This window comes from Labrus mixtus, chromosome 20, assembly GCF_963584025.1.
Source record: "Labrus mixtus chromosome 20, fLabMix1.1, whole genome shotgun sequence".
Classification (NCBI taxonomy): Eukaryota; Metazoa; Chordata; class Actinopteri; order Labriformes; family Labridae; genus Labrus; species Labrus mixtus.
In genome coordinates, this window is record NC_083631.1 from 11063371 (window position 1) to 11087454 (window position 24084).

The window sequence follows — 24084 nt, forward strand, 5'->3', positions numbered from 1 at the left end:
GCTTTCCTTCGGACGGCGGAGGGAGGGAGGGGGGAGAGGGGAGAGGGAGAGGGGAGAGGGGGGCGGTCTCAGAAACACACACACAAAAAGGGCTTCGCTGGTTCATGCGAGGATAGCGACCGTCCTGAGCTGAACTCAATGTTACAAATAGGAGCTGCGTTATTCCAAGTGGAGCAGAGTGGATGTGCGCCACACACTTGATAATATTGAGTAACAGCGAGGAGTGGATCTGCAGAGTAAACCCAGAGAGGCAGACAGAGACAAGAAGCACTTCTTCCTGAACGGGACACACAGACTTCAGCAGAGGAAACCGAGAAGTGTTCATCCTTCTTCAGAGGTAAACTATTTTCCTTTTCGATTGAAAACAAGAGTTTTTAACTGAATGATTTTAAATGTCAAATAGTTGGTTTTTCATTTACGCTCAACATTCAGCGTTACGTATGTCTACATCCCCCTTCAGTGGTCTACCTATTTTCCGTAGTTATTTAAAAAAAAAAGAGAATAAGTGTTGAATTATATTGTGCTGTTATTGCTCTTGTGGCTTATGTTTTGTGTTGTAGAGTATGCTTACTTTTCATGCGGGCATACACACACACAAAAGTGAGTTTCTTGGTTATAGTCTAAAGAAATGTCACAGCCTAAGTAATTCAAGACACAAGTTCAAATGTGGGCATAACAACAACAACAAAAAAAAGTTTGAATTGCTTTTAAGTGTGAATTGGACTCTTAGATACCAGTGGTGTTGCTCAGTGTAGAAGAACAGAGAAGAGTCAGGTCATATAACCGACCGGAGATCAGCATGTCCCCGTCAGACATGTGGGTCAGAGCTGATGAAGTAACTGTCTGACCGTAAACCGGCTGGGAGGAACTTCATTTGTCATTTAAAAAAGAAAAAAGATAAATTATGAAATATGTATTATGGAGGGATATAAAACGATACATACATATTCGGTGTTAAATGTAAATATAGATTATAGTTTTAACATGTTCATTTTGTCAACTAAATGCATTTCATCTTCATTTCATAAGCTGTGTTCTTATGGTGATTCCAAAAGCCGGCTGATTGGCTGATTTGTGTCTGCATCACATATTGCCCCATATTGAATATATAATGACGCTTACAAGGTTATGGTACAAGTTGCTGCCGTTTTTTATTGGAGAGATGTAATGGGGTTACATAATATTGTGTTGTAATGGCTCTTGCGTAACCACTAAATCCTTCTCCCTGATCCTCCCGCAGCTTTCATCACTAGGTGGCACTGTTGCTGCATCCTGAAAGACGAGCGGTTCTCTTCAGCCTGTGCCATAGACGAAAGAGTCACTTCAGCCGTGACTGGCATGATGTTTGAAGAGGAGTCCCAGGTGAGGGGACGGCAGGATGTGGCCGTGCTCCAGTCTCTGGACTCACCTGAAGCAGTGACTCCAGGTGGGGGCGGAGGGTCAGGACCCCTGTCCTTCACAGATGAAGCTGTATCCATCTTGACCTCCAGCAGCATGCTGGCCCGCTCCCTGCTGGGACGCAGCTCCGCGGTCAAGCGGAAAGAAAGCCCCTCTTCCAGCATCCGCCGCAAGCGCGAGTTCATCCCTGTTGACAAAAAGGACGAGGGCTACTGGGACAAGAGAAAGAAAAACAACGAGGCAGCTAAGCGCTCCCGGGAGAAGCGGCGTGTTAATGATATGGTCCTGGAGAGCCGCGTTCTGGCTCTGCTCGAGGAAAATGCTCGTCTTAGAGCTGAATTGCTGGCCCTGAAGTTCCGCTTTGGCCTGGTCAAAGACCCCTCCAACTCCCCTATTCTGCCTCTCACCGCAGCTCCTCAACACAACTCTCAAACTGTGACGCCTCACTATTACCTCCAGAGAGGAGAGGGAGGCCTCCCTAGCCCGTCAGTCTCACATCTCAACAGCCAGACGGGCCAGCCGAGCAGCAGGAGCTCCAGGGATGCTGGGAACATGTCGGAGGACTCTGGGTTCTCCACGCCAGGCGGGTCCAGTGTGGGCAGCCCCAGTGTGGGCAGCCCCATCTTCTTCGAAGACCGCCTGAGTGATCATGGGAAATTATCACCGCACAGAGCAGATGAGGTAGGCTACGACCTCAACCACTCCCCGGTCGATGTCCATCACACTACAGGGGTTACAGGAGGGAAGCTGGACTACGCCGAAACCTTGAAAAACCTCCCTCACAAGCTACGCTTCAAGATGCCCGGCAGTGGGGACACAGGCGACGCTACAGGCGACAGACGCAGCCCAACAATGTCTACAGCAGGGCGGGAAGGTCAGAGAGAGGTCACTAGAGGACTCAGTGGAGGTGAAACGGGACCAGGGCACTTCACCGGCTCCTGGCTACAGCAGCTGGAAGGGGAGGAGGCGAGGAGGGGGAGACTTTCTCCTCAATTCAATGCCTCAGCTTCCAGCTACAGCCCACAGACTTCTCCCACACGAGGGCCCACTGAGGTCCAGTATAAGCACGAGAACACTCACCTGAAGTCCCAGCTCAACTCTCTGAGCGAGGAGGTGGCTCAGCTGAAGAAACTTTTCACAGAGCAGCTAATGGCCAAAGTCAACTGAGGACCCGGTGCTGTGAGTCAGAGTCTTCCAACGTCCGGACTTTAAGGACAAAGAAAGTGAACTCAGAAAACAGGAGTGATAAGGACTGATAAAACTTGACTTTTGAGTCTAACAAACTTTTAACAATGTGTTTGTTTTTTTTTTGTGTTCAAATACTGTATTATATTGTAACAAACATTCATCTCATTACCCACTGTTTAAAATCGCCTAAATCTCAGCTCCAAGCCGTGTTGCTCAGACAGGGAGTCTTATCTGTAATAGTGTCAAGTGTTTATAAGTGTCTCTTTTTCATACACTGTGATAACTGAAAACACTGTTTACATGACGTCATTAAAATACAAACCCAACATCATCACCTCACTTGACTTACACACAACAAGTTCAGGGGTTCTAAAGCCAGCAGGTTACAAAAACATGAAGTAGGAGGGCAAGTTGAATATTTGTATTTAGAGTGATGATGCATTGCACACTGCATTGCTATTCTATTCTATTGTTCTGAATAAATAACTTTGCCTTGAGTGGTACAATTTTACACACATAACACGTTTTCTGCTTGTTCATCATCACCTGTTTTGTGTCGTGTTAAGGACCTCCGCACTGTTACATGTTTTCTGTTTCACATCTCACCTCGGCCTCTGATCCTACCTGGTTTGCAGACATTTTATTACTGCCATGTTATCTGTACTGAGGGCCACGAGGAGAATTTAAAGTCTGCTGTCTTTCTGTGTAATTTAATATTGAAAAAATAAATACCTTTGACAGATTTAACATCATTGTTGGGATGAGTTATTACTGCCTTCTTCAGGTCTTCTTTCTAAAGAGAAATAACTGCCATGATGTCATGACTACATCATCACGGGTGAGTGGGCTTAAGGATTCAGTTAAACCACTGCTAAGAATTGAGTTCCTGAGTTTAAAAGAAGTTATAATTTAGTGGGGGATAGGGGTCTAATGGAAGTAGCCACTAAGTGGCATTATGGGCAATGAAGTGCATTAGAATTTGACACAAACTAGATTAGAACAATTCTTTTATTAACTTGTCTTTTGATTCAGAAAGTTTTTAAAGGTCATAAAGTCAATAAGTCTTACCTAAAACAAAGCAATACATATGTGATACATAAGTATCAAACTACAATGAAACATAAGGTCTAAAGCGAATACACAACACGTCATATGAGATATGAGATTTAATATAATTTTCTAATAACAGGTAATGACAGAATATGTCAAAGCGAACAAACAGAGTGGCTCAGCAAGTGCTGACAAATGCAGGCGAGGAGGAGAGGCATTCAGCACTCGACAGGTTTCTCTCCCACAGTCCCTGCAGGCTGCAAGACAGACTGACAGACGGAGACAGAGACAGAGGCTCTTACTCAACCAACAATCAGTCACCTTCCAAACAGAAGAGTTGCAATTGCATCATCAGGGAAGGGTGGGGGGGGGGGGGGGGGGGGGGGGGGGGGGGGCTGCCTGCAAGAATGGATTATTGTCAGATACAGTCTAGATAATGTTTGTTACAGATATTTTGCGATTTTTCTGTTGTCATTACACATATAAAGTCAACAGATCAACCTGCCAGTAACATTTTGTGGGGAAAATAAGAAAAAAGGTAGATTGGAGGCAGCAGGGGGCAGCAAAGACAACAACGTTTGCATCAGTATGGAGCTCCAGAGTTCATGTTTGACCATGTACCAGAGGATATAAATCATGCTATGGATCAGAACATGTTTTTGTTCCTTCAGTTGTATTCGATTAGTTGCCATTGTGATGAGAGACGGTTAAAATTGGGAGCTTTGCAAGTGTATATGTGTTTGTTAATACAGACACAACTGCTGTTCTTGTCCTCATATAAATCTGAAGTATTATTTCTAGATTTTCACGACCTTTTTATAATCTCTGAAAAATAAACACCTTTTTGTGACCCACCTGAAGCGTATGAATATGAAAAATCATTTGGCTAGAATTCTGTCCGAAAAGCTAATTAATAAAAATCCATATTTTGTTTCAAAAATACACTCTGAGTAAGTAAACTGGAGAAACCTGTGCTGAAATGAAAAGGTACAGGGGAGGCAGACTGCAGGTGAGGAACAGAGAAGATGAGCATCTGATTAATGGATTCACTGCAACATTCTGTTTTTTACACTATCCTCCTCATCCTCATCCATAAAAAAAAAAAAGCAACACTCCACAACCACAACCCCCATCCCCCAATTCTGATCCCCCTCTTTTTTTCCTTGGAAAGGATAAAGCCTGTTGCTAGGCAGGCAGTGCGACAGTTACCATGGGTACGCTTGCAGACGTAGCTGAAAGGGGGGAAAATGTTGGGTAGGGTGGGGATAAGTAAGGGGTGCAAAAAAGAGATGGGAGTGATGCAGAGACAGTGTGTGTGTGTGTGTGTGTGTGTGTGTGTGTGTGTTGCGTGTTCTATGGGGGAGGGGGACCCAAGTTCATGGCCAATGCCTCTGCTCCATCAGTGCTTTTTTGTCTCCTCCAGCTACAGAAGGAAACAAAGAGGTGCAAAGGAATGGGGATCCATATTTAGTTCAAATTGGAGGCACCATATTTAGGGTTACCCCCTGATGATGCAGTGTGGGTGTAAGTTGGTGTGAAGTGACTGAATGGCTGTAGATGAAAAACATTTGTTTTAAAGTTGGCTGTAGCAATTTAATGAATTTTCACTAAATTGAAAGAAGAATGGCCAATTGGCAGTACTGAGACAGCCAGTTAATTCTATTTCTAAAGAGAGAGCACAAGAACACATAATCAGTGTATGTCAAAGTCATTAACAACCTCCAAGGACACAAAGCGAATTATACAGAATTATTGCTGCAATTAATGTAATTGTATGCGCAAATGCTACTGGTAGGCTATACGTTGATACATGGAACATCTTTGTTGTGAATAATTGTGCTAAAACCAAGGGTACAAGTTTTCTGAACACACATAATAGCACTTAGGCAAAGGAAAGTTCAGCCTTCAACATACAACGAGATAATTAACACAAATCCGCAGCAGACGTCAGCCTTCAAGGCTTTTTTTCCAACCGTTAAATTCACTGTGTAGATAATGCTCCATGCTGCATGCTCACTGAGACACCAAGCAGACCTTGTGCCTGGGGCAGCGTGGAGAAAGATGCTTTCTGACACGTGGAGTTACTTCAAAGACAGCACAAAACTGCACAGTGGCTATTGTCTACATTGGACATTGTTTTTTTATGCACGTGCAACGGTCATACTGCTTTGTTCCTACCGCTTAATGGGGGCTGTCAAATATATTTCCAAACCAACAGTAAGTAGTATACTCACTTTCTGACACAGTCCCCAGCAGGCTGCTTTGATATCAAGCCATTGAACAGCTTAAGCCTGTCCAACAGCCCTCTCTACAATAACACAAAGGACAGTGTTTGGACACAAACATGCAAGCATGACACACATTCCTGCTTGTGATCAAGATGTATCAGAACACATGCTCTTCAATATGACTGGATTAAGGACCAGAGCAGCTTATTCGACTCACTGGTTCATCATGCATGTTGAAAAATACTATAAAGGAAAATGCGAGTGCCAGGCCAGGTTCTATAACTCTTCTATAACTGACGTCTGAAGGCCCAAAGAACAGACGTCACGAATCCCTCTTTCCCAGCTGTCTGAGGCACTTGCGGGCATAGTCGCTGTGAATACCTCTGAATCTAATCTAATCTGAATCTGTTAAGCCAAAAGTTCCACTTCTGTTAATGCTATAAAAAGGAGCAACCAAGTGTCAATGTCACAACACTGTAAAACTCAATACATCTGATGGCAAACATCACTGACTCAAGGCTTGACTACATGAGTTTGGTTTCAGTTTTAAAGAGTTGTAGGACATGAATCCACATTGTTTTCAGAGTATTTCCTCATGTGAGAGGTTTGAGATACCTATAGCTTCAGAATTTCTGTTTCATGTTTATTTTTTACTATTTTGTTGAATGTTATTACTACATGATACAATTAGCCTCTAATAACAGGAGGCATTGTTCAGATAAAAAATAAACTTGTTGTCACTGAGTTGTTTTAGTCTTTTGTTGAGTCTCTTTTTTTTTAGAAAATTAAAAACGGAATGTAGTGACAGCATGCAACCTCTTTAAAATGCAAAAAAAATCTTCTTTAAAGAGTAATCTAATAAATAATTCTACAACTGCAAACAGACTTATTTATTCTAGTTTTAAAATTGACACGTTTTAGAATATTTTGTGTCGCCTTCATTTAATGTAAAAAAAATGATACTTTGAATTTTTTTTACAAAATATTATCAGCATGTACTTTTAAGAGTCAAAACCAATACTTAAGCATAAAAAAGCCCCTCTGATCTTTGTTGTTTAGCTCTTATTGGACAAGCAACAAAATACAGAGCTCACAATTTTACCTATATGAGCCTTTTGAAAGGCCTATTGTTAAACTGTGAGCCTTTATAACAGTTCTCATGCTCTTGGCAGCTCTAACAGGAGCCACTTTTCTAGGAAACGCTTTCGATTCTGTAGCATCACCGAGGGAATATGATCCCATTCATCCAAAAGAGCATTAGTGTGAAGTCTGGCACTTTTGTTTGTTTTAAGCCATGGCATAACAATCAGCATTTCAATTTCTTACAAAAGGTGTTCAGCTGGGTAAAGGTCAGGCTATTTGAGTTCTGACAAACCCAGATTTGTCCATTAGACTACTGTAAAGTGAACTCAAAGGTACAGGTTTCAACACCCCAGTGATCGATCCTGGTTTGAGATCCTGGTTTACTCAACTCCAGCCGAGGCCTGGCGTTGCGCTCAGTGAGGTGAGGCTTCTGGGCCGGTGGTGTTACATGAAGCTCCTTGTGCAGAGTTTAGATGCTGAAGTTGCTTGCAGAGACGGTTTGTAACTCTGCTGTAAGAGATGCAACAGATCGTATAGGTAATTTTTATACAGTGGGGCCACAGTTATTTGGAGTTTGCATGGTTTTCACTTCATGGCTGACTTTTTGTGGCCAAAGTACTCAGACTTTATAATAAAAGTCAGGATAGCTCTAGTAGGGTTGACCTGTGACTTGATTTGTATTAAGAGGCACTGAAGTACTTACCATTCATAATTTCTATATTCTAATTTGTCTTTCTATTGGCTAAATCTTTTATTTTACATATTAATAGCACTGGGTTTGGATAAAACACCTCATACAATAATTGGTAGAAGAAATCATATTTGACATTTAACAAGTGCTGAGACGTTTTGACAAAATGTATTCAGTCACTTTTCACGACGTGTACAGCATTGACTGTACAGGGAAAAGATTGATAAATGGCAAACCATTTTAATATTCAAAGCAAACACACTTAAATCACTAATAATATCTTAAGATATCCTTAATAGCATTTCTCCCAGTCAGAACTAAAATATCCTTATTTAGAATTGTTATTTCAGATGTGCACATATACCAAACATATCCCTTTCCTTTGGAAAAAAAACCCTCCCATTTCAGATATGTGCTACAATCCAATCCTTGCTAGTTATACTTTAAAATTAGGATATGTTTAATTACATTATGGATATCTGGAATATTTTTTTCAGTTTGAATAATTGAATTAAACTTAAGACAACAATTTGAATTGTAGTTTTTTTTAATGGACATTTGTCCTGGTAAAGAATTTATTTCAGATATTCTGAATGTTAAGAATGACATTGTGGATATCTGTCAAGAATTGTTGATAGGAAGAAATAATTGTTAATAATTTGTCTAAGAAGAATTGAATTACATATATTTCTAATGATTAACCAGTCTATCTATTAAACGCTAAATCTGCTGGCCGTACCTTTGAGTCTTCTCGCTTTTCTATTAAGAGAGAATGAAGTGAATATATATATACTTTAATCTTGTATAGCTACCCAAAAGAGGAAATAATGTGAAATAAAAGTGGGTCTGTGAGAAAAAGTGTGTGTTGTACTGAGAATCTTGTTTTCCTAGAGCAGGAGCAGGGGGTAAATCAGGATACTGAACACACTGCTTCTTTCTATGTGGTTTTCCACTGTGCTGTTTTTTGTAATGTCTAGTAACCTTATTATGGGTATCACAGGCCATCATCTGACTGTGTCTAGCTTGGAGCCTAGCCCCTCCCCCTCCAGGTCTGGCTCCTCCCCTTGCGCGACCCAAGCATCTCCGCTCCTTCAACAGGATTTGAGGGCGAGGCGAGAGGGAGGGGGCCGAACGAGAGAGAAACAAAAAACGTGACTAGGCACCCAAAGCGTCCTGTTATGCAACAACTGACCTACTAACATACATTTAGAGACTCAGAGAGAGAAGCAGAGAGAGGGAGAGAGAGAGAGAGAGAGAGAGAAAGAAGAGGAAAGAGAGAAAGAGAGAGAGGGGGGGAATTGGGGCAAACATAACATGAGGAGCGCATTCAAAACAAGCGGCACTGTGTCCACACTCACTCATATACCTGCGCTAATGGGAGAGCTGGTGTTTGGAAAGTGACGGACTTTGTGTTACCCTACATTATATTCAGTCGTGTGTGGAAGAAAGCAGCAGCTGATGCCAAAAGTGGATTGTTAGAACTGAATTGTTAGACGAAAACGGTAAGTTTGTGTTATTATTATTATTTATTTATTATTATTATTATTATTAATAATAATTATAGCATAAAATATTAAGTTCATATGATGGATTTAGTAACTGCTTTTTTGACTATTATTACTTTTTCACATTTCTGGCTACTTCAGATGTATTTGTTTTGATACCTGCTCGCATTTTCTCAATGTCAAGGCGAGGAAAAGGGTCTGAGTGTGAGAATGGGGGAGTGTGTGAGGGGGGTGGGAGGGTTGGTGGGCAGCCAGAGGTTATGACTCTTTAGTCTTTATTCAAGTTGTTGATTGTAATTCAGCAATTATTAGTACTATTAATATATTTAGCCTACTATTATTATAATTACCATCATTATTATTAGGCTATTATTAGGAGAACATCATTATGATTGGTCTAATGTGACAGTAATTGTAAGTGAATATTTTGCAGAGCGTCTCTCTTTTAGTACGCGCCCTGTTTTGGGTTAGTAGGCTAGTCAGACAACTGGAAAAAATCCCATGCAGGATCCGAGGACACACTTCTCTCCGTCACGTGTAGCAGCTCTTTGTAAAGGTTAAAGCGGCTGTGCAGCCCTCTGGGTTAACCCTTTAGTGGCCGATCAGTCTGAAGAAGCACAACACAATCCAGAGCACAGCGACAGACAGGCATGATCATCCGTTCCTGGATACATGTGGACATTTTTTGTTCGATTACCTTCTTTGGCTTTGTTTAAATTTCGGGCAGCCAGACATAGAGAGGATGAAGAGTGCTGAAGTTCGCGGGCTCTGCTGAGTGCACGCGCTGCCAGGTGAGCTGGGGATCAGAACATCTGGATCAAATGTGGGTCATGTGTTTGTGGTGTTGAAGCCGCTTTGTTTGGAGCTAATGTGGACGAATTCATTCTTAATAGCATGGTTAATGAAGGTGTGTGGATTATTTGTTGAGACGCGCCAGTTTGGCGTGTTTTTTTTAGCGCATCGTTGGATTCATGCAGTCGCCTTGGGTGACTGCTGATCCGATTAAATATGCATGAGGACGATTTGTCAGACAGTGCAACAAAGGCGGCATGCGGGGTAACACATTTCTCACATTGTGCTGCTATGTGAGGGATTACTTGCTTTGCGCTCAACCTATGAAGGCGACATTAAACAATACCTTAGCATTTATTCAGACTTGAGCTGCGCACTCCGTTTGGCCGCAGTCCTGCACACACCGTTGTTCTGGAACATAATGTGAGAACTTGTTGGCACAAAGATAACAACACAATTAATTTTATGAAGCATATGTCTAGGCTTTTTTTTATTATTATTATTATTTTTTTAATACATTTTGTTCTGAATGAGAAACTCCATCTTGGCCTCATTTCCTCGCTGGCTTTGTGGTTTATTCACTGCACGTGGGCACGGTCTTCGCGGTCATTTCCTCCGGGTTAAAAAATCACATGCAATATTAGTTCATATTTAAATAAGTCAAATCTATTAACAGTGCGTACAAACGACATCCAGATTTATTAGAATGATTTCTAAGTAGGCCTATTATTTCCAAAGTGTCCAGCAGCATGTCTCTTCTCAGTGTGATGAGGTGTCACTGGAAGCATTTTCCACGTTGTCATTTCAAAAGGGCCACATCTGGATATGTTCGCCATGTAGGAAACACTGTAGGTTATGCATGTTGCATAATAAATTAATTAAATAATTAAAGTGGATAAAAGAAGGGGCAGATTACGCAACTGGCGGAACCCCGTAGACTGTGGCTATGCTGGGCTGCACTTTGCCAATTGGTTGGCAAACACTAGGTCTCTATGCCAGCCATGAATGTAGGTCACAATGGGCCTGTGCGGGGGGGGGGAGCTGAAGCGCTCAACCGCCTCTGACTAGTAAGGCTGATTCAAAACCAAACCAAAATACATTCCCTCCCAGCCATAACACAGAAACGAAAAAGACAAGCGGAAATAGAAGACTTAAAAGCTGATGGCTGGCAACTTAAATATTATTTCACTTATCAAAAAAAAAAAAAAAACATTCAGAAAAAAAATATCTATTTCAAGTATTTAAATAACATACACTGCAGAGACAGCTGTAGTTCTTAAGGTCCAATACAGGTTAACAACATCAAACTGTGGGAGTTGAGTTCATGGAGCAGTTTACATCCTGTCCCACTTTATGGCCTCTTAACTTTCTCGGAGTTTCCTGGCACATGAAAGATGATAAAAGATGAGGGCTGTGCTTTGTTATTGCACTGTGGTTTGGAGCCAGCACAGAGGCGAATTACAGCATTTAGTAGGCCACATGAGCGCATGTGACTAGTGCAACACATGGACTGAGTCACTCAGCCTTTTTTTCTCTTTTCCAGAGAGGGGTTATATGGCCCTGTGTGTTCTTGGAACAAGCATCCAGCTCGGATCGGACTCTGCCTTCCTGGCACGCTGCCCGATTCTTAGCCAACCCCCTCTCTGCTCTCTTTCCTTCTGCCCCCAGACTTGGAATTCAGGCAGGCCCCACCCATGACCCCCAACTCTCCACCACGTGCCATACATAGCAATTTCCAGGTTAAAGGGAGGCAACAGTTTCATCATTCTCTTTTTTTTTCCTTCTCTCTAGAATACCCGCCCCTCCTTTTTATTTTAGACTTGCTCCCATTTCCTGAAACGCTCCACAGAAACACGTGCACAGGGCTTTGAACTCATACCTCTGTTTCCAAAGCTCATTGCCACAATTAGACTCTTGCAGGGCCCGTCCTGTGGTTGTGTGAACGAGTGCAACTTGGATTCTATTCCTGTGCTATCATTCCACAAGTGCCACAGAGACCCAGTGATGACACGTGAAGACTTTATGGTAAACTGGAAAGAGTAATCTAGGTCAAGGGAATGTGTGCAGAGGAGCGGGGTTGTGTTGCACTGTATTTGTGCTTACATCAGTTGGATTTATTTGCAAACTTGAGCTGCTAAATGCTTTCAAGTAAAATGGCTGCATTTTCCCCCTTGCCTTTGTAGTAGGGATTCATTCATTTCTGCTTCTGTGGCCATAGGAATAAAAATGAATGTGTTGTCTTTGAATGACAGGATAGGGTGAATGGAATGGATTACAGAATGAGCTGTGAAAGCGAGCCAAAAAAAAAAAACACCTTAGTATGATTCAAGCTTATTCAAATCGTTGTTGAATATTCAGGAGATTCAGAAAAACACAAGAGCCACCACTGTGAGCTATTTAAGCAACAGAGTTCATTCATGAGTTTTCTAGCTCAATGTGACTGTAGGGGTGATATGTTACATGCGCACTCAGTGACATCAACCACTGTCCTTTTGTTACTGAAAGTAAATTCTGACCATTTTGCTTTTGATCAAACCACTTGTTAGAGGAAGGGGGAGAAGGTCCAACATGATTGGCTGCCCCTTTTTGTTGCTATGGGTGACTCATTCCTTCTGTTGATGTAATAACAATATTATCACAACTGCCTTTGGTTACCCCCCCCCCCCCCCCCCAGTCTAGTTACAGTATAAAGTTATCACACCAACATCCCTCTCTTTGTTTGAAATCTCCCTAATGGATCCTTTATTCATGTCTTGGACTCTGCTCCACTGGCTTTCATATCTATCTCTTTTGATACAAAGCTTTAATTTTCTCTTCCTCCTTGCTCTTTTTGGCCTTTCCGTCTGTCTTTGTCTGGTTTTCTGATCTCTGGCGGCTTCGTCTCTCTGCAGCTCAGCTGACCTATATTCGCAGTGAGCCGTACAGTGAGGCTTGTGTTTACAGAGCACGGCCGGTCCCCAGTTTCTGGGTCAGTGGGACACGCTGAGAAAAAGTCTCTCCGCTCATTTTTTCTCTCTTGTGCCAACCTGCCACATGTCAGATGCTCACGTGGATGACCTGAAACATTTCAGCAAAGCAGATGTACAAAAAAAAAAAAACCCAGACACACAAAAAAATAAATCATGAAAAGTAGCTTCCTGGATTAAATTTGCACCTCTGAAGGGACTTTGACTGACTTTCATTTACATCGTTCAGTGAATCCAGACAAAAATTAAAAATCACGGTGACAGTTCACCTGTAGTTACGTAATGGTGTCGGATCCCGGGGGAAGAGACAGTAAAACCAGTAGAAACGCCTCACAAGATTATCAATCTGGAGATTATGAGATTAAAGATTCAGCCAGTGTAATAGTCATTATACAGTTAAACCTAACTCATTCTGCAGGTTCCTAGTAGTTTGAGTGACGAAAGACTGCTTTGTTTGTTGTTGCTTGACATTTCCAAAAAAAGTTCAAGTCATGTGGAAACGTACACGTGCGACCTAATTATTTTCCAGGAAGTGTCTGTGTGTTGTTAATGCCAAGAAACAGGTTAAACAGGTCTTAAAAAGAAGGAAGAGTTTTAAAGGGAGGTCTTTTTCTTGAATTATTTGTTATTCCCTCTTTGTATCTAGGCTATGGTTTTGTCAGGTAATAAACCTGTGCAGCTCTTTACAGCTGACTCCCTTCTTTGTTGAAGCACCTGCATTGTACTGACACTTCTCATCTGCTTTAGTGTTTTCACTGATTGATAACAAGCCATGTTATACCTGCCCCCATTTGCCTCCCATGAGCCCTTGACCTATATTTATCGATGTCCCACCTCCGCACTGCCCCCACACCTCCGGATCTCCTCAGTCTCATTTATCCTCCACTTGCACCGGCTGCTGCCTTTGTCTGCCTTATCTGCTCACTATGCATCATTGATTTTAGCGTTGAGTTGTTTTGGCAAGGAATGCTGCCACATTCCTCTGCGGATGAACACATTGGGGAGTGCTCAAGCAGTGTTTGTGGATAATGTTTCTTAGAGTGGCGGGCTTTCTCTCACGGAAGATATTTTTAATGAAATATTCTTAAATGGATCCAAGAAACACCTACCTGCGTGTGACTCACTCTGCTCTGTCTAGCCCAAATACTCAAAAAAAGAGCTTATCCTACAACAGTCTATTTTTGGGGGCTCTCAGCACATGTTCGGCTGATGCAATGTCTGTGCTGAATCAGTAATCTTTTTATGTGTATTGGCAGATGCCATGTATATCTATAAAAATATGAGCATAGGTATTTTAACATTTAACCATTATAAGGGCAGTGTTTAGCTACTGAGAGATAAGATGAGACAAGATCATCAGCCTGGCAATGAAGTCATTGCTCTCATTACATCACAAAAGTCAACCTCAACATGTCAGGCTAAGGGTCAGGGGCCATAGGCCGCAGACAGAGCAGATCAATAGCGAGGCCAAAAGGTCAGACTGTGAGGTCTAGTGACCATTTACTGGTTGCCACGGGAGAAACTGTCACTTAAAGCCAGACATGCAGAAACAGCAAAGAAAAGCTGTTTGGATGTGTCTTTGGTCAGGGTTAGGGTTAGAAACTTAGGTCAGAGAAAGGACCGGAGAAATTCCTTAAAATAAATTGTTTTAAGTCTGATGTTATATATGATTAATGTTATTCTTTCTTTCTTTTTTGTCTCTGCAGCCTTTCATCTTGCAGCCAACCCCCAAGGGAACCAAGACAGACAGAGAAAACCAAAATCCCAAAGTGATTGACATGCTGAGGAAAACGGGTTGCCCTACATCCTGCTGGTTGTGAGGAGATCAAGGAGATCAATCATTTGTGCTTTTCAAGACAGATCTGATACAACTACAGTCTGTGAAAAGTCTGGACACTTGCCTAGTACCTTGATGAACATTTCAAACTGGCTGCCACAAGACAAGAATGGAAAATCTGACATCAGCTCTCAAGACATTAAATAAAACCTCAGGGAATGACCTAAACTGCCTTGAGAACTTCAGTGGCTATGAAGACTCTTCTTCTGTGCAAGGCAGTCCAACTCGCTTAGGGCGTCTCATCAAGCCTAAAAACAATATGAGCTGCAGGCGAAAGCGCGAATTCATCTCTGATGAGAAGAAGGACGCCTCTTATTGGGAGAAACGACGTAAAAACAACGAAGCAGCCAAACGCTCCCGGGAAAAGCGTCGTATCAATGATATGGTTTTGGAAAACCGTGTCCTTGCATTGAATGATGAGAACGTGAGGCTCAAGACAGAGCTGCTCCAGCTGAAGCTGCGCTTTGGCCTCATAAGCACTGCGTCTTACATTGAAAAGAGTCAACAGATTAGTGGAGGCAACAACGGGGGAAATGGAAGCTCATCCTCTTCTTCGACCCAGTATTACTCCAGCGGTTACTCTAGTGGTTCTCAGGTGATGATGAACTCGGATTCCTCAGAAACGGAGCAGTCAGGACATGGTGAGAGCCACCGGCAATTGGGGAAATACTCCCCACGTGGCTCCCTCTCTGACATGTCTGATGGATCCTCCAGGGACAGCCCTGAGCCAATCCCTTTTGAGATAAAACAGGAAGGTGACAGGCTAGAGATGGACATTGCCAATGGCACCACCACCCAGATCATGTTTAACATCCACCGTGGTCTTGCCTCTGTGCCCACTCACCACCAAATCCAGCAGCATTCTCAGGAGCTCAAGGCTGCATATCACGACCATCAACAGCAGCATCCCCTTCACCAACAACAACCCCATGAGGAGTCTGTTACCACAATCAACACTGTCGGCCAGCCTGCCCCTCACCCACCTGCTGCCCAGAGGAGTGTTATTCTATACGGCTCCAGCAGTGCCTCCTATCCGGTTGAAAGCCTGAAAAGGCCCCAGGACACCAACCTGCAAGCAGGCCAGATGCACAGCAGCCAGACAAGTGTTAGTCAACTGCAGCAGTCCATCACTGAGGGCTCCACTAAGGCATTGGCTGAGTTGAAAAAACAGCTAGAAATGAAGTTATTACCACCATCTCCATACCAGCACTCAGTCGACAGTCGTAATGAGGCTGAGGAAGGAAACATGTACAAAGTTTCCCAGCAGCACCTGCAGCAGGAGCACCAGCCACACCAGCAAGAGGGCGAATCATCTGCAGGGCTCCTTCACAGACAAATAGAGGGAGTCAACCAATCCCCCCTGTACCACCATCTCCAGCAGCCTCACCATTCATACCTCAGTGCCCAAGATGAGGAGCCACCCGTGCTCACCTACGAGGGTGGGTCCAGGAGGGAGGCGTTCTACCAAGGTCAACCTAGAATCAATTGCAATTTGACCTCGTCCAGTGATGGAGATCACCGCAGCTCTGACAAAGAGACCTCCACGGATGATGACGACTTTCCCTCCTCGTCCTGCTCAGATATGGGTAGCTACAGCAACCAACACCTGTCTGGCCTCCACCAGCCAGCCTCGCCTCCGCCCTCCTCTCAGGGCTGCCCGCAGGCCCAGGGCCGGGATGCACAGGGGGAGGTGAAGGGCACGGCGTTGCCACACAAACTCAGACTTAAACACAGGGCCATGAGCTCTGGATGCAGTGGTGGCCACTCCTCTGGTCAGGAGTCCCCGACAACCCCTCCCTCTTCAACACCCCCTCCCCTACCCCAGCACCCCTACTTGTCCCTCATGCCCCAGCAGAACATTACCAGGGAGAGCCAAGGTGAAGACTGTACACAAGGGGCCTCAGGGGAGGGGGTAAGGAAGGAAAGTGGGAAGAAAGACACAGGTGGACGACGAAACAAGAGGCGAGATTAAGTGACTTTCAAAAAAAAAAAGTCACAACTTGGACATAAGACATTTCTCGTCTAAGAACTACCCTGCCATCATGCCTTTGCCCTATAATTGAATCCCCTCCTTAAGCCCTTGGGACAGGAAGCTGGGCTTTTCTAATCCCCTACTCCCTGAATATCACCAAAAAAGATGGACAACTTGTAGGGCTGTAATATATTTGTATATGTTGTACATATTTATCATTTTTACATCCTCTCCATACTTACAGAAGCACTTTTGTTTATGTGATAAGAGGAGGAATGGAACTGCCTGATTTTCTAACTTTTTCATCCAACAACATCCAGCAGAGTACATCAGCAACCATCAATATTTTGACCACTAACAAAAAAGAATGTAGGAAAAGTTTTGAGCTTTATTAGTACTATAAATTTGGTACATATCTGACTGTAGACAAACATACAATTGTATGCCTTAATTAAAAATCAAATGCAAACGTACACTGGGAACATTCCCTTGACCAAAGAATCACCAACACTGCAAATATTAAGTTCCATGCCTCTTCCCAGACCCTACCTCTACCGCCCCATACTTTCCCCAGTCATCTTCATTATTACACAAAAGATCACAATTACCTTTATTTTTAAGCACTTGGTTTGTATATTACTGTGATATATGAATATATGTTTCTATTATAAATATATATTTTACGAAGAAATTTGAATACAAGTTCAACAAAAAAGTGACAAACCTGCAACGGTTAAAGAGGGTCTTGAAAGTGACCATCTTATTTTGAAAAAAAATCACTGTACAGCCACATTTCCGCTACAGGACCCATTTGAATTAAAAGGCCTCACTTTTGATTGTCAAGCTTTAGCATTAATAATTTGTTAATGCCCTGTTTACACAGAAATGGCCATCCAGTTTGGAGCGCCTACAGCACTGAATGGAGAACATGTTGTTTCCTGAGGCAAGGGCCTCAATAAAATGTTTGAATTTCTTTACCTTTAACCAGCCTTTAAATATTTGGTGGATTCACCAGCTGCAGGCTATAAGCCTTTAGTTTATTTGAGCTTTATCAATCATATCTTGTTGTTGTTGTCACCATTAAATGGCCCAATGTATTTATTTCCCTCTTCTCCACACGCCTATCACTGTAGAAAAGCCCACAGGAACATAGACAGAGAATGTGTACAGACCTTTTAGGATACATATTGCAGCCTCGAGTTTAAACTGTAAAGTAAGCATGGGAGGCAAGAGTAAAAATCAGGAACTCAAATTCATGCAATCACACAAGAGTGAACTGAGTTTCAAGTTAAGGTCAAGTTAAGGTGTGAAGACATAAGAAAAGAGTCCTCTACACTGGACATTCACATAAATGAATAGAGGTTCCATGGTGTGAACAAGCAGGGCTTGTGGCTTATCTTTGATTCCAGATAATTTAATTATTGTGAAATTGATCTTTATCCAGATTCCTGCACATGAATGCTGAATCTGTAGGTGAGATAGAACATGAAAAATGACATTTCTTGAACCCTCCAAGTTCTAATGTTGAAAATGTACAAACACAAATTTGAGCTTATATGGATGAAATCGAAGTTTGTCTCTTGTTTCCCATGTGCCTCCACTTCTCATTTAAGGGGGAAAGTCATTCTTTTCTCATGGTAGTTCTGCATCTGGGCAGCGAGGAATCTGCACCGGATCCTTTTTAACGAGAGTCTATGTACCATGTTTGGCTTTTGGTGCTTGTGTATAAATGTAAAGCACTGTAATGTTTATTTCATTGGTTTTTATATCCTTTTTTTAAAATTCGTAAAGGTGTTGTTCTGTTTTCATTTTTACTGTGTCTTTTCTCCTATTGACAGTGATAACATGTATTTGCCTCGTTTCTCTTTCCCTCTCCCCACTTCTCAGTGTGTATTAATCAGTAATGTTTGTGGTTTTATGAAAAAGATGAGAGGGAAAAAACAGGCAAAGATAGTGTGGTGTTTAAAGTTGGGTGGTGGTTGGACTGGTTGGTCATTACCATCCCTTCCTTTTGACATGAATATGTATGTACAGACACTAATGTTCATTGTGGAAGATGGGAGCATTTAAAGACCGAAAAGTGAAATAAAAAGAATGTTGACCTTATCAACATATCATGAAAAATACCTGTTTTTCTCTGTCATTCAATCACTGTTAGGTGGTACACACATTCAAACAGAGTCTTATTACAAACCATAATCATCCCACAACACAAGGTTAACACCGATCGAATCAGCCATCTGGCCATAGCAGCACATAAAAGCAAGCAGCCAGACTGGTCATTATATTACATTGGATGAAGATTAACTTTATGGCAGTCCAAACAGTTCGGTATTATGTTACTGACTGATTGACGTAATAGATGAATCACAATCAGGAACCAAGCTGATAAAATTTGGGCAATTATAATACCATTTTTATATTTACTATTCATGAAATTTCCTTAAGGAGAACTATTTTTACACCATTTTATTTAAATACACACCTGTAAGGTATTCTAGGTCTGGTGCTTCAGATCACGCCTCAAACTTGATCTTAAAGTTTGACATGGCATGCCCTGTTTTCTGTGCGCAAAGATACAGTAGCCTTGTATAAAGACTACTAATTCCTCACGGGCAAAACCCTGTTTTTGGCATCCAAGGCTAAACTGTAATGAGAGAAGGTTCACACTGACACACTTTGCCTATTGGGGCCAGAAAACTCCCCCAAAGTAACACTGACCTGCTTCTGCTTACAGCCATGATGCATAAAAATACAATCAAAAGTTGTTCTCATATATGCCAACACAATTCCTCTGAATAAAGCCTATGCTCGTAAAAGTCATATTTAAATCTCTTTAATCAAACACTCCACATTTATTACTTTTAAAATACATCTCTGCTCTAACATAATCTCATGGTCACTTTTTGGTGTACCACCTTTGACAGGTGTTTTCCCCCCTGATATTCAGAATATCGCAGAGTTGTGAGAGAAAAAAAGCAAAAAAAAAAAAAAAAAAAAAAAAAGCAACAGGCTCAAATCTGAAATGAGAGTCGACTCTGTGTGATGATCAGGACAAAGCCAGGGCAGAGACAGTCTGAGCCTCTGACTGCTGCTGCCAGCTCAACTGTCCCGCCAACCTCCTGGCTGAGTCCCACCGCATTCTTTGTCCTGACACAGAAAAGGCAGCTGTGTTATCAAAGTCCAGACTCATCGGCTATATGACACCATGTTTTAAACTTTGAGTATACAGCTTGCATATAACCCTTCACCATGTCAACGTATTCCTAATAAAGGATACATTTATTAAATAAATGCAAAAAAATAAAGAAATAATGATATCAAACTGCATATCAATGCAAACTGATCAAATGTTTATTGCCCCCTAAAATAGGTTCCTTTACCAGAGCACACAAATCATACTATATGTTTCACTGCCCCCTTCAAAACCAAAAGTATGATTTTAAAAATCATAAAGGGCAAAGGGAGGAGGATGAAGGGGGAAGGAAGAGGAGGGGGGAGGATATGGGGGGGGGGGGGGGTTAACCCAGTGCACTAACTTGATCTAAACCTGCAAACAAAGCACCTCTTTGAGGCTGACACATCAATGCCCTTCACAATGCTGCCTGTCAAACACATAAGCAATTCATGCACACACACACACACACACACACACACACACACACACACACACACACACACACACACACACACACACACACACACACACACACACACAGAAAAAGGAGAAAACCCTAACAGACTGCCGTCCCTGTAAGATTATGGATTTAAGTGGGGTTGTTCATTAAATTTCTTACAGTGGCCACTCAACACATGCAGCACCCATGGGATTGTATCAAGGTGACACTCCCTGCAGGATTTTGCTGAGTTCCCTGATTTGAATGGCTGCGGCACTGGAGCTAGCATAAACAGGTCAGGAGGAAAGTAGGTCAATGGCGCAGGACGGGAGAGGACAGAAAAAAGGAGAAGTGGATAGAGGCAAAGAGAGAGCACGATGGTGGTCGGACCGATGAAGGTTACGGCCTCGATCTGTGTCACTTGATTTGACTTTATAGCAGAAGAGATGCTCCCGCCACTCTCAGAAACAGGGCTCTAGTGTAACCTGGCTCCCCTCCACACCCTAGGCAAAGTTAAGGTTAGTAGAGCACAGAAGGAGGGAGGGATGTGAGGGAGGGATGTGAGGGAGGGTGAGAGCAGATTCCAGCTTGGCAGAAAGCTGGTTTGTTTCCAAGATGACACATTTCTAGGGCAGCGTTCAGGATGCCTCTAAAGTCAGGTCGGATTCAGCTAACATGGTTGAAAAGTTATTAAACTTGCATACTCTAAAGTACAGTCCCCTTTGGTATATATGCCATACCTGTCATACATACGCTGACCTACATACAGTGCATAACTTCACTTAACTTCACGACCCCATTTCTGACCTTAAACTGTCATCTTTCTCCTATATAGCTTCTGTGCAAACGCACCTGTGCATACAAATGTGCACTGCAAGTGTGCATGCAAACACACAGAGTACACATGTGAAGAATGCGCAGTGATGATTTGCACAGTTTCACTACTCTGCTGTTTACATGAACCGACTTGTCTTTACTCACAACCTTTACGGCGTGAATTCAAAACTTTCTAAGACTGAAGACTCCCCTAATCCAACATCATTAAATTAAACATCGCAACATTAGCTGAGCCCTGTGGCTTCTTCTCCTCTGTCTGTGCACTTCTTGGAAAAGTGCTCAGTGTCATCTGACAGTCAAAAGAACAAGCAAACCAAAGAGTCATGATCCAAATCAGTTTCTTCTAAACATTACAAAGCTTGCAGCCCGAGGCTCAGCATACACCTCATCTCTTGTTATAAAAAGGTTACAAGTAGATCGAGTGTAGTCTAATGAAACAATAAATGTGAGGGGAGATTGATGAGTAGTAAGAGGAGGTTACATTTCTCTAAAGACACAAAAATTCAAAAATCTATTTGATTTTTTAAATGAGGCGTTTCAGCTAAAGATACACTCTTACACTAAAAAGGAAAATATCTTTTATATTAGCAGAAGACCTCAGAGAAAGACGAGATAGATGACTCATTTTATCCTCCTGCTGTTGTTCACCTACATTCAAACTGGTCTGAAGCGGCTGGCTGATTGAAAGAGCTGAGGCAGGGAGTGGCCTTGCCCCGATTTAGCTTTGGGCACACTGTAGCCCTCCCTCCCAGCCTTTTCTGTCTCCATCATACTCACTAGGTCATGCACACGATCATAAACCAACAGAAGCCCTTGTAAAAGTGAATGCTCAATTGCACTGCAAAGAGCTAGGTGACTTGAAAAGTGATGCAAGATCTGCAGACCGCTGAAGTTTTTTTTTTCCATAAAAAAAATAAATAACATAAAAATGTAACTGATTTCTTAGAGATGCATTTGTTTGTGTTTAGGTGAGTAAAACCATGTGATGAGAAATTGGAGCAGCCCTATATTTGATTCATCAAGTTAGTTAATCCTTAACTTACTTAACACTATTTTCATGTGACCCATATGTTAACAACATCCCCAGTACAGTACAGTATCTGGTGGGGAAAAAACAAGTCATATGGAGTCTGAATCACCTCTCTACACCTACAACTGAAGAGCATGGGATCCCCCACTCCCACACTATTCCTCCTGCTGAACAAAGCAGAATGCAAATGCAGCAGCAGACCTGCTGATGACTAGCACACAGCAGTCGACTCGAGCGAAGGGCTGACCTTCAGCTTCTGCCAGATCATATCAGAGTGTAGAAGAGACAAAGGAAAAAAGGGGACAAAGAGGGAAGACGAGATGGAAAAATAAAAAACAGCAAATGTGCACACATCACGTAATCAATATGACAGATGGGGAGAATAAAAAACAGTAAAAGATTAAAGTTGTAGAACATTCTTCATTACAAAGACAAAGACAAAATTGCCAAGAAATGTACTTATAGTGTAAAAGTAAAAATTACTCCTCTGAAAGGCATTTGTACTGGCTGTGTCATATGCGTTCTTAACCTTGTATCATACTGGGAAACCACAACACAATCAATTTTTAAAATAAAAAATGTACTGCCTTTTTGGTTGAAAATACTTGCATGTTTACATCATGTGACATCTATGTAACATGCACTGATGGGCACACCAAAAAAAAATATTTTCAGTTTTTTTTGTCCGATCCAATTGATGTCAATATGGTTGTATGTTGATTTTTAGGAAGATGGAGGGCAATGACGTAAGGTAGGAGTACTAAGCATGTTATGTTAAGGAGCATTGAGTGTATAAAACATGGCATTACCCTCAGAGATGTCACGCATCGTTTTCTGAAGAATCGTAATGAAGCCAATGATTTGCATTTCACCACAATGGAAGTGCTGACGCCAACTGAAGTATGGCTAAATGATAAGCAGGCAGATATGTGGAGTGAAGGCAGGCCGAAAAAATATCATGGTTGCTGAAACAAACCGATCTAGCGTATAGCCAGTATATTCCATAAAATAAAAACTCCACGAACAAAGCCAATATTTTAAGGTCAGCAACAAGATTTAGCTAAAGTGAAGCTTAGCTCCTGTTAAACAGCTACAATGCAAAGGCCTCTTACCGTGGCCAAGCCCGCTTCAACCCTAAAGTCCAGTTAGTTTGGCCAGTGTGACCGCTCCGTGCTGTGCTCAGGCACGGTACACTTCCTTGGCTTTGGCACACTTCGGAGAGGTGTGCTTCGGCACGGTACACTTCATGCACGAGCACAAGCACGCGGGTACACAACGCTGACAGCCTTCATTATGACACTTGAGGCACTGCAGTTTGATTGGAATTTCACATAGGCTTCATTTTTCAACATTGGAGGTTGCCGCTTGGTAAGGAGTATAGGTACAGACATTGGGGTAAAAGTCAGAAGCAGTTAAAATATTCTCAAGTAATTCCCAGATACCTTAAAACTCTATTTGAATAAAGTAAGTACAGTATGTTCAAGTATTTGGCTCTGCTACTTCACACCTAACCCTAACCCTGAAGACAGGTAAAAGGCGAGTTTGAATCTGCCATCAGTGAGAAACAGACATAAAAAGAGTGAGCAAGTTGGCAGATCATAAATGTTGATGGAGGCCCGTCAGGCCAAAGAGCAGTTGACACACCTTTTCATGGTGTAAAACCAAGAGCTTTCGTTGTCATTCCCCCCCCCCCCCCCCCCGGGCTTTCTTCATGTAGGCCCACAAGGCCACTGACTAACTGCAGCCAGAGGTAGAAGAAAGAAAAAAACAGAAAACTGCTCAGCGTATGTGACCACTGCAGCCCCACCCAAAAACAAAAACAGCGGTTCCAACTACACCTCCCGTACAAACAGGGGGCTAACTGACAATTCAGTTGTGCATTCATTGCAT

General features: G+C 42.4%; 2 protein-coding genes and 1 long non-coding RNA gene across 4 annotated transcripts in view; 2 read left to right on the forward strand and 1 right to left on the reverse strand.

Moving 5' to 3' along the window:
• LOC132953982 (uncharacterized) overlaps positions 1 to 24084 on the reverse strand; it is a 111431-nt gene that overhangs the window by 14885 nt on the left and 72462 nt on the right. The window lies entirely within an intron of this gene.
• Positions 76 to 3333, forward strand: nfil3-6 (nuclear factor, interleukin 3 regulated, member 6). Its single transcript, XM_061026327.1, has 2 exons — positions 76 to 337; positions 1241 to 3333. The coding sequence occupies exon 2, from the start codon at positions 1339 to 1341 to the stop codon at positions 2563 to 2565; it is 1227 nt and encodes a 408-aa protein (XP_060882310.1). The 5' UTR covers positions 76 to 337; positions 1241 to 1338; the 3' UTR covers positions 2566 to 3333.
• Positions 8837 to 18836, forward strand: LOC132954696 (nuclear factor interleukin-3-regulated protein-like). Of its 2 annotated transcripts, none has more exons than XM_061027323.1 (2): positions 8837 to 9140; positions 14608 to 18836. In XM_061027323.1, exon 2 carries the CDS (start codon positions 14848 to 14850, stop codon positions 16708 to 16710), a length of 1863 nt encoding a protein of 620 aa, XP_060883306.1. In that variant the 5' UTR covers positions 8837 to 9140; positions 14608 to 14847; the 3' UTR covers positions 16711 to 18836. The 2 variants fall into 2 exon arrangements, with proteins under 2 accessions (XP_060883306.1, XP_060883307.1); XM_061027324.1 differs by lacking the exon at positions 8837 to 9140 and adding an exon at positions 9585 to 9934.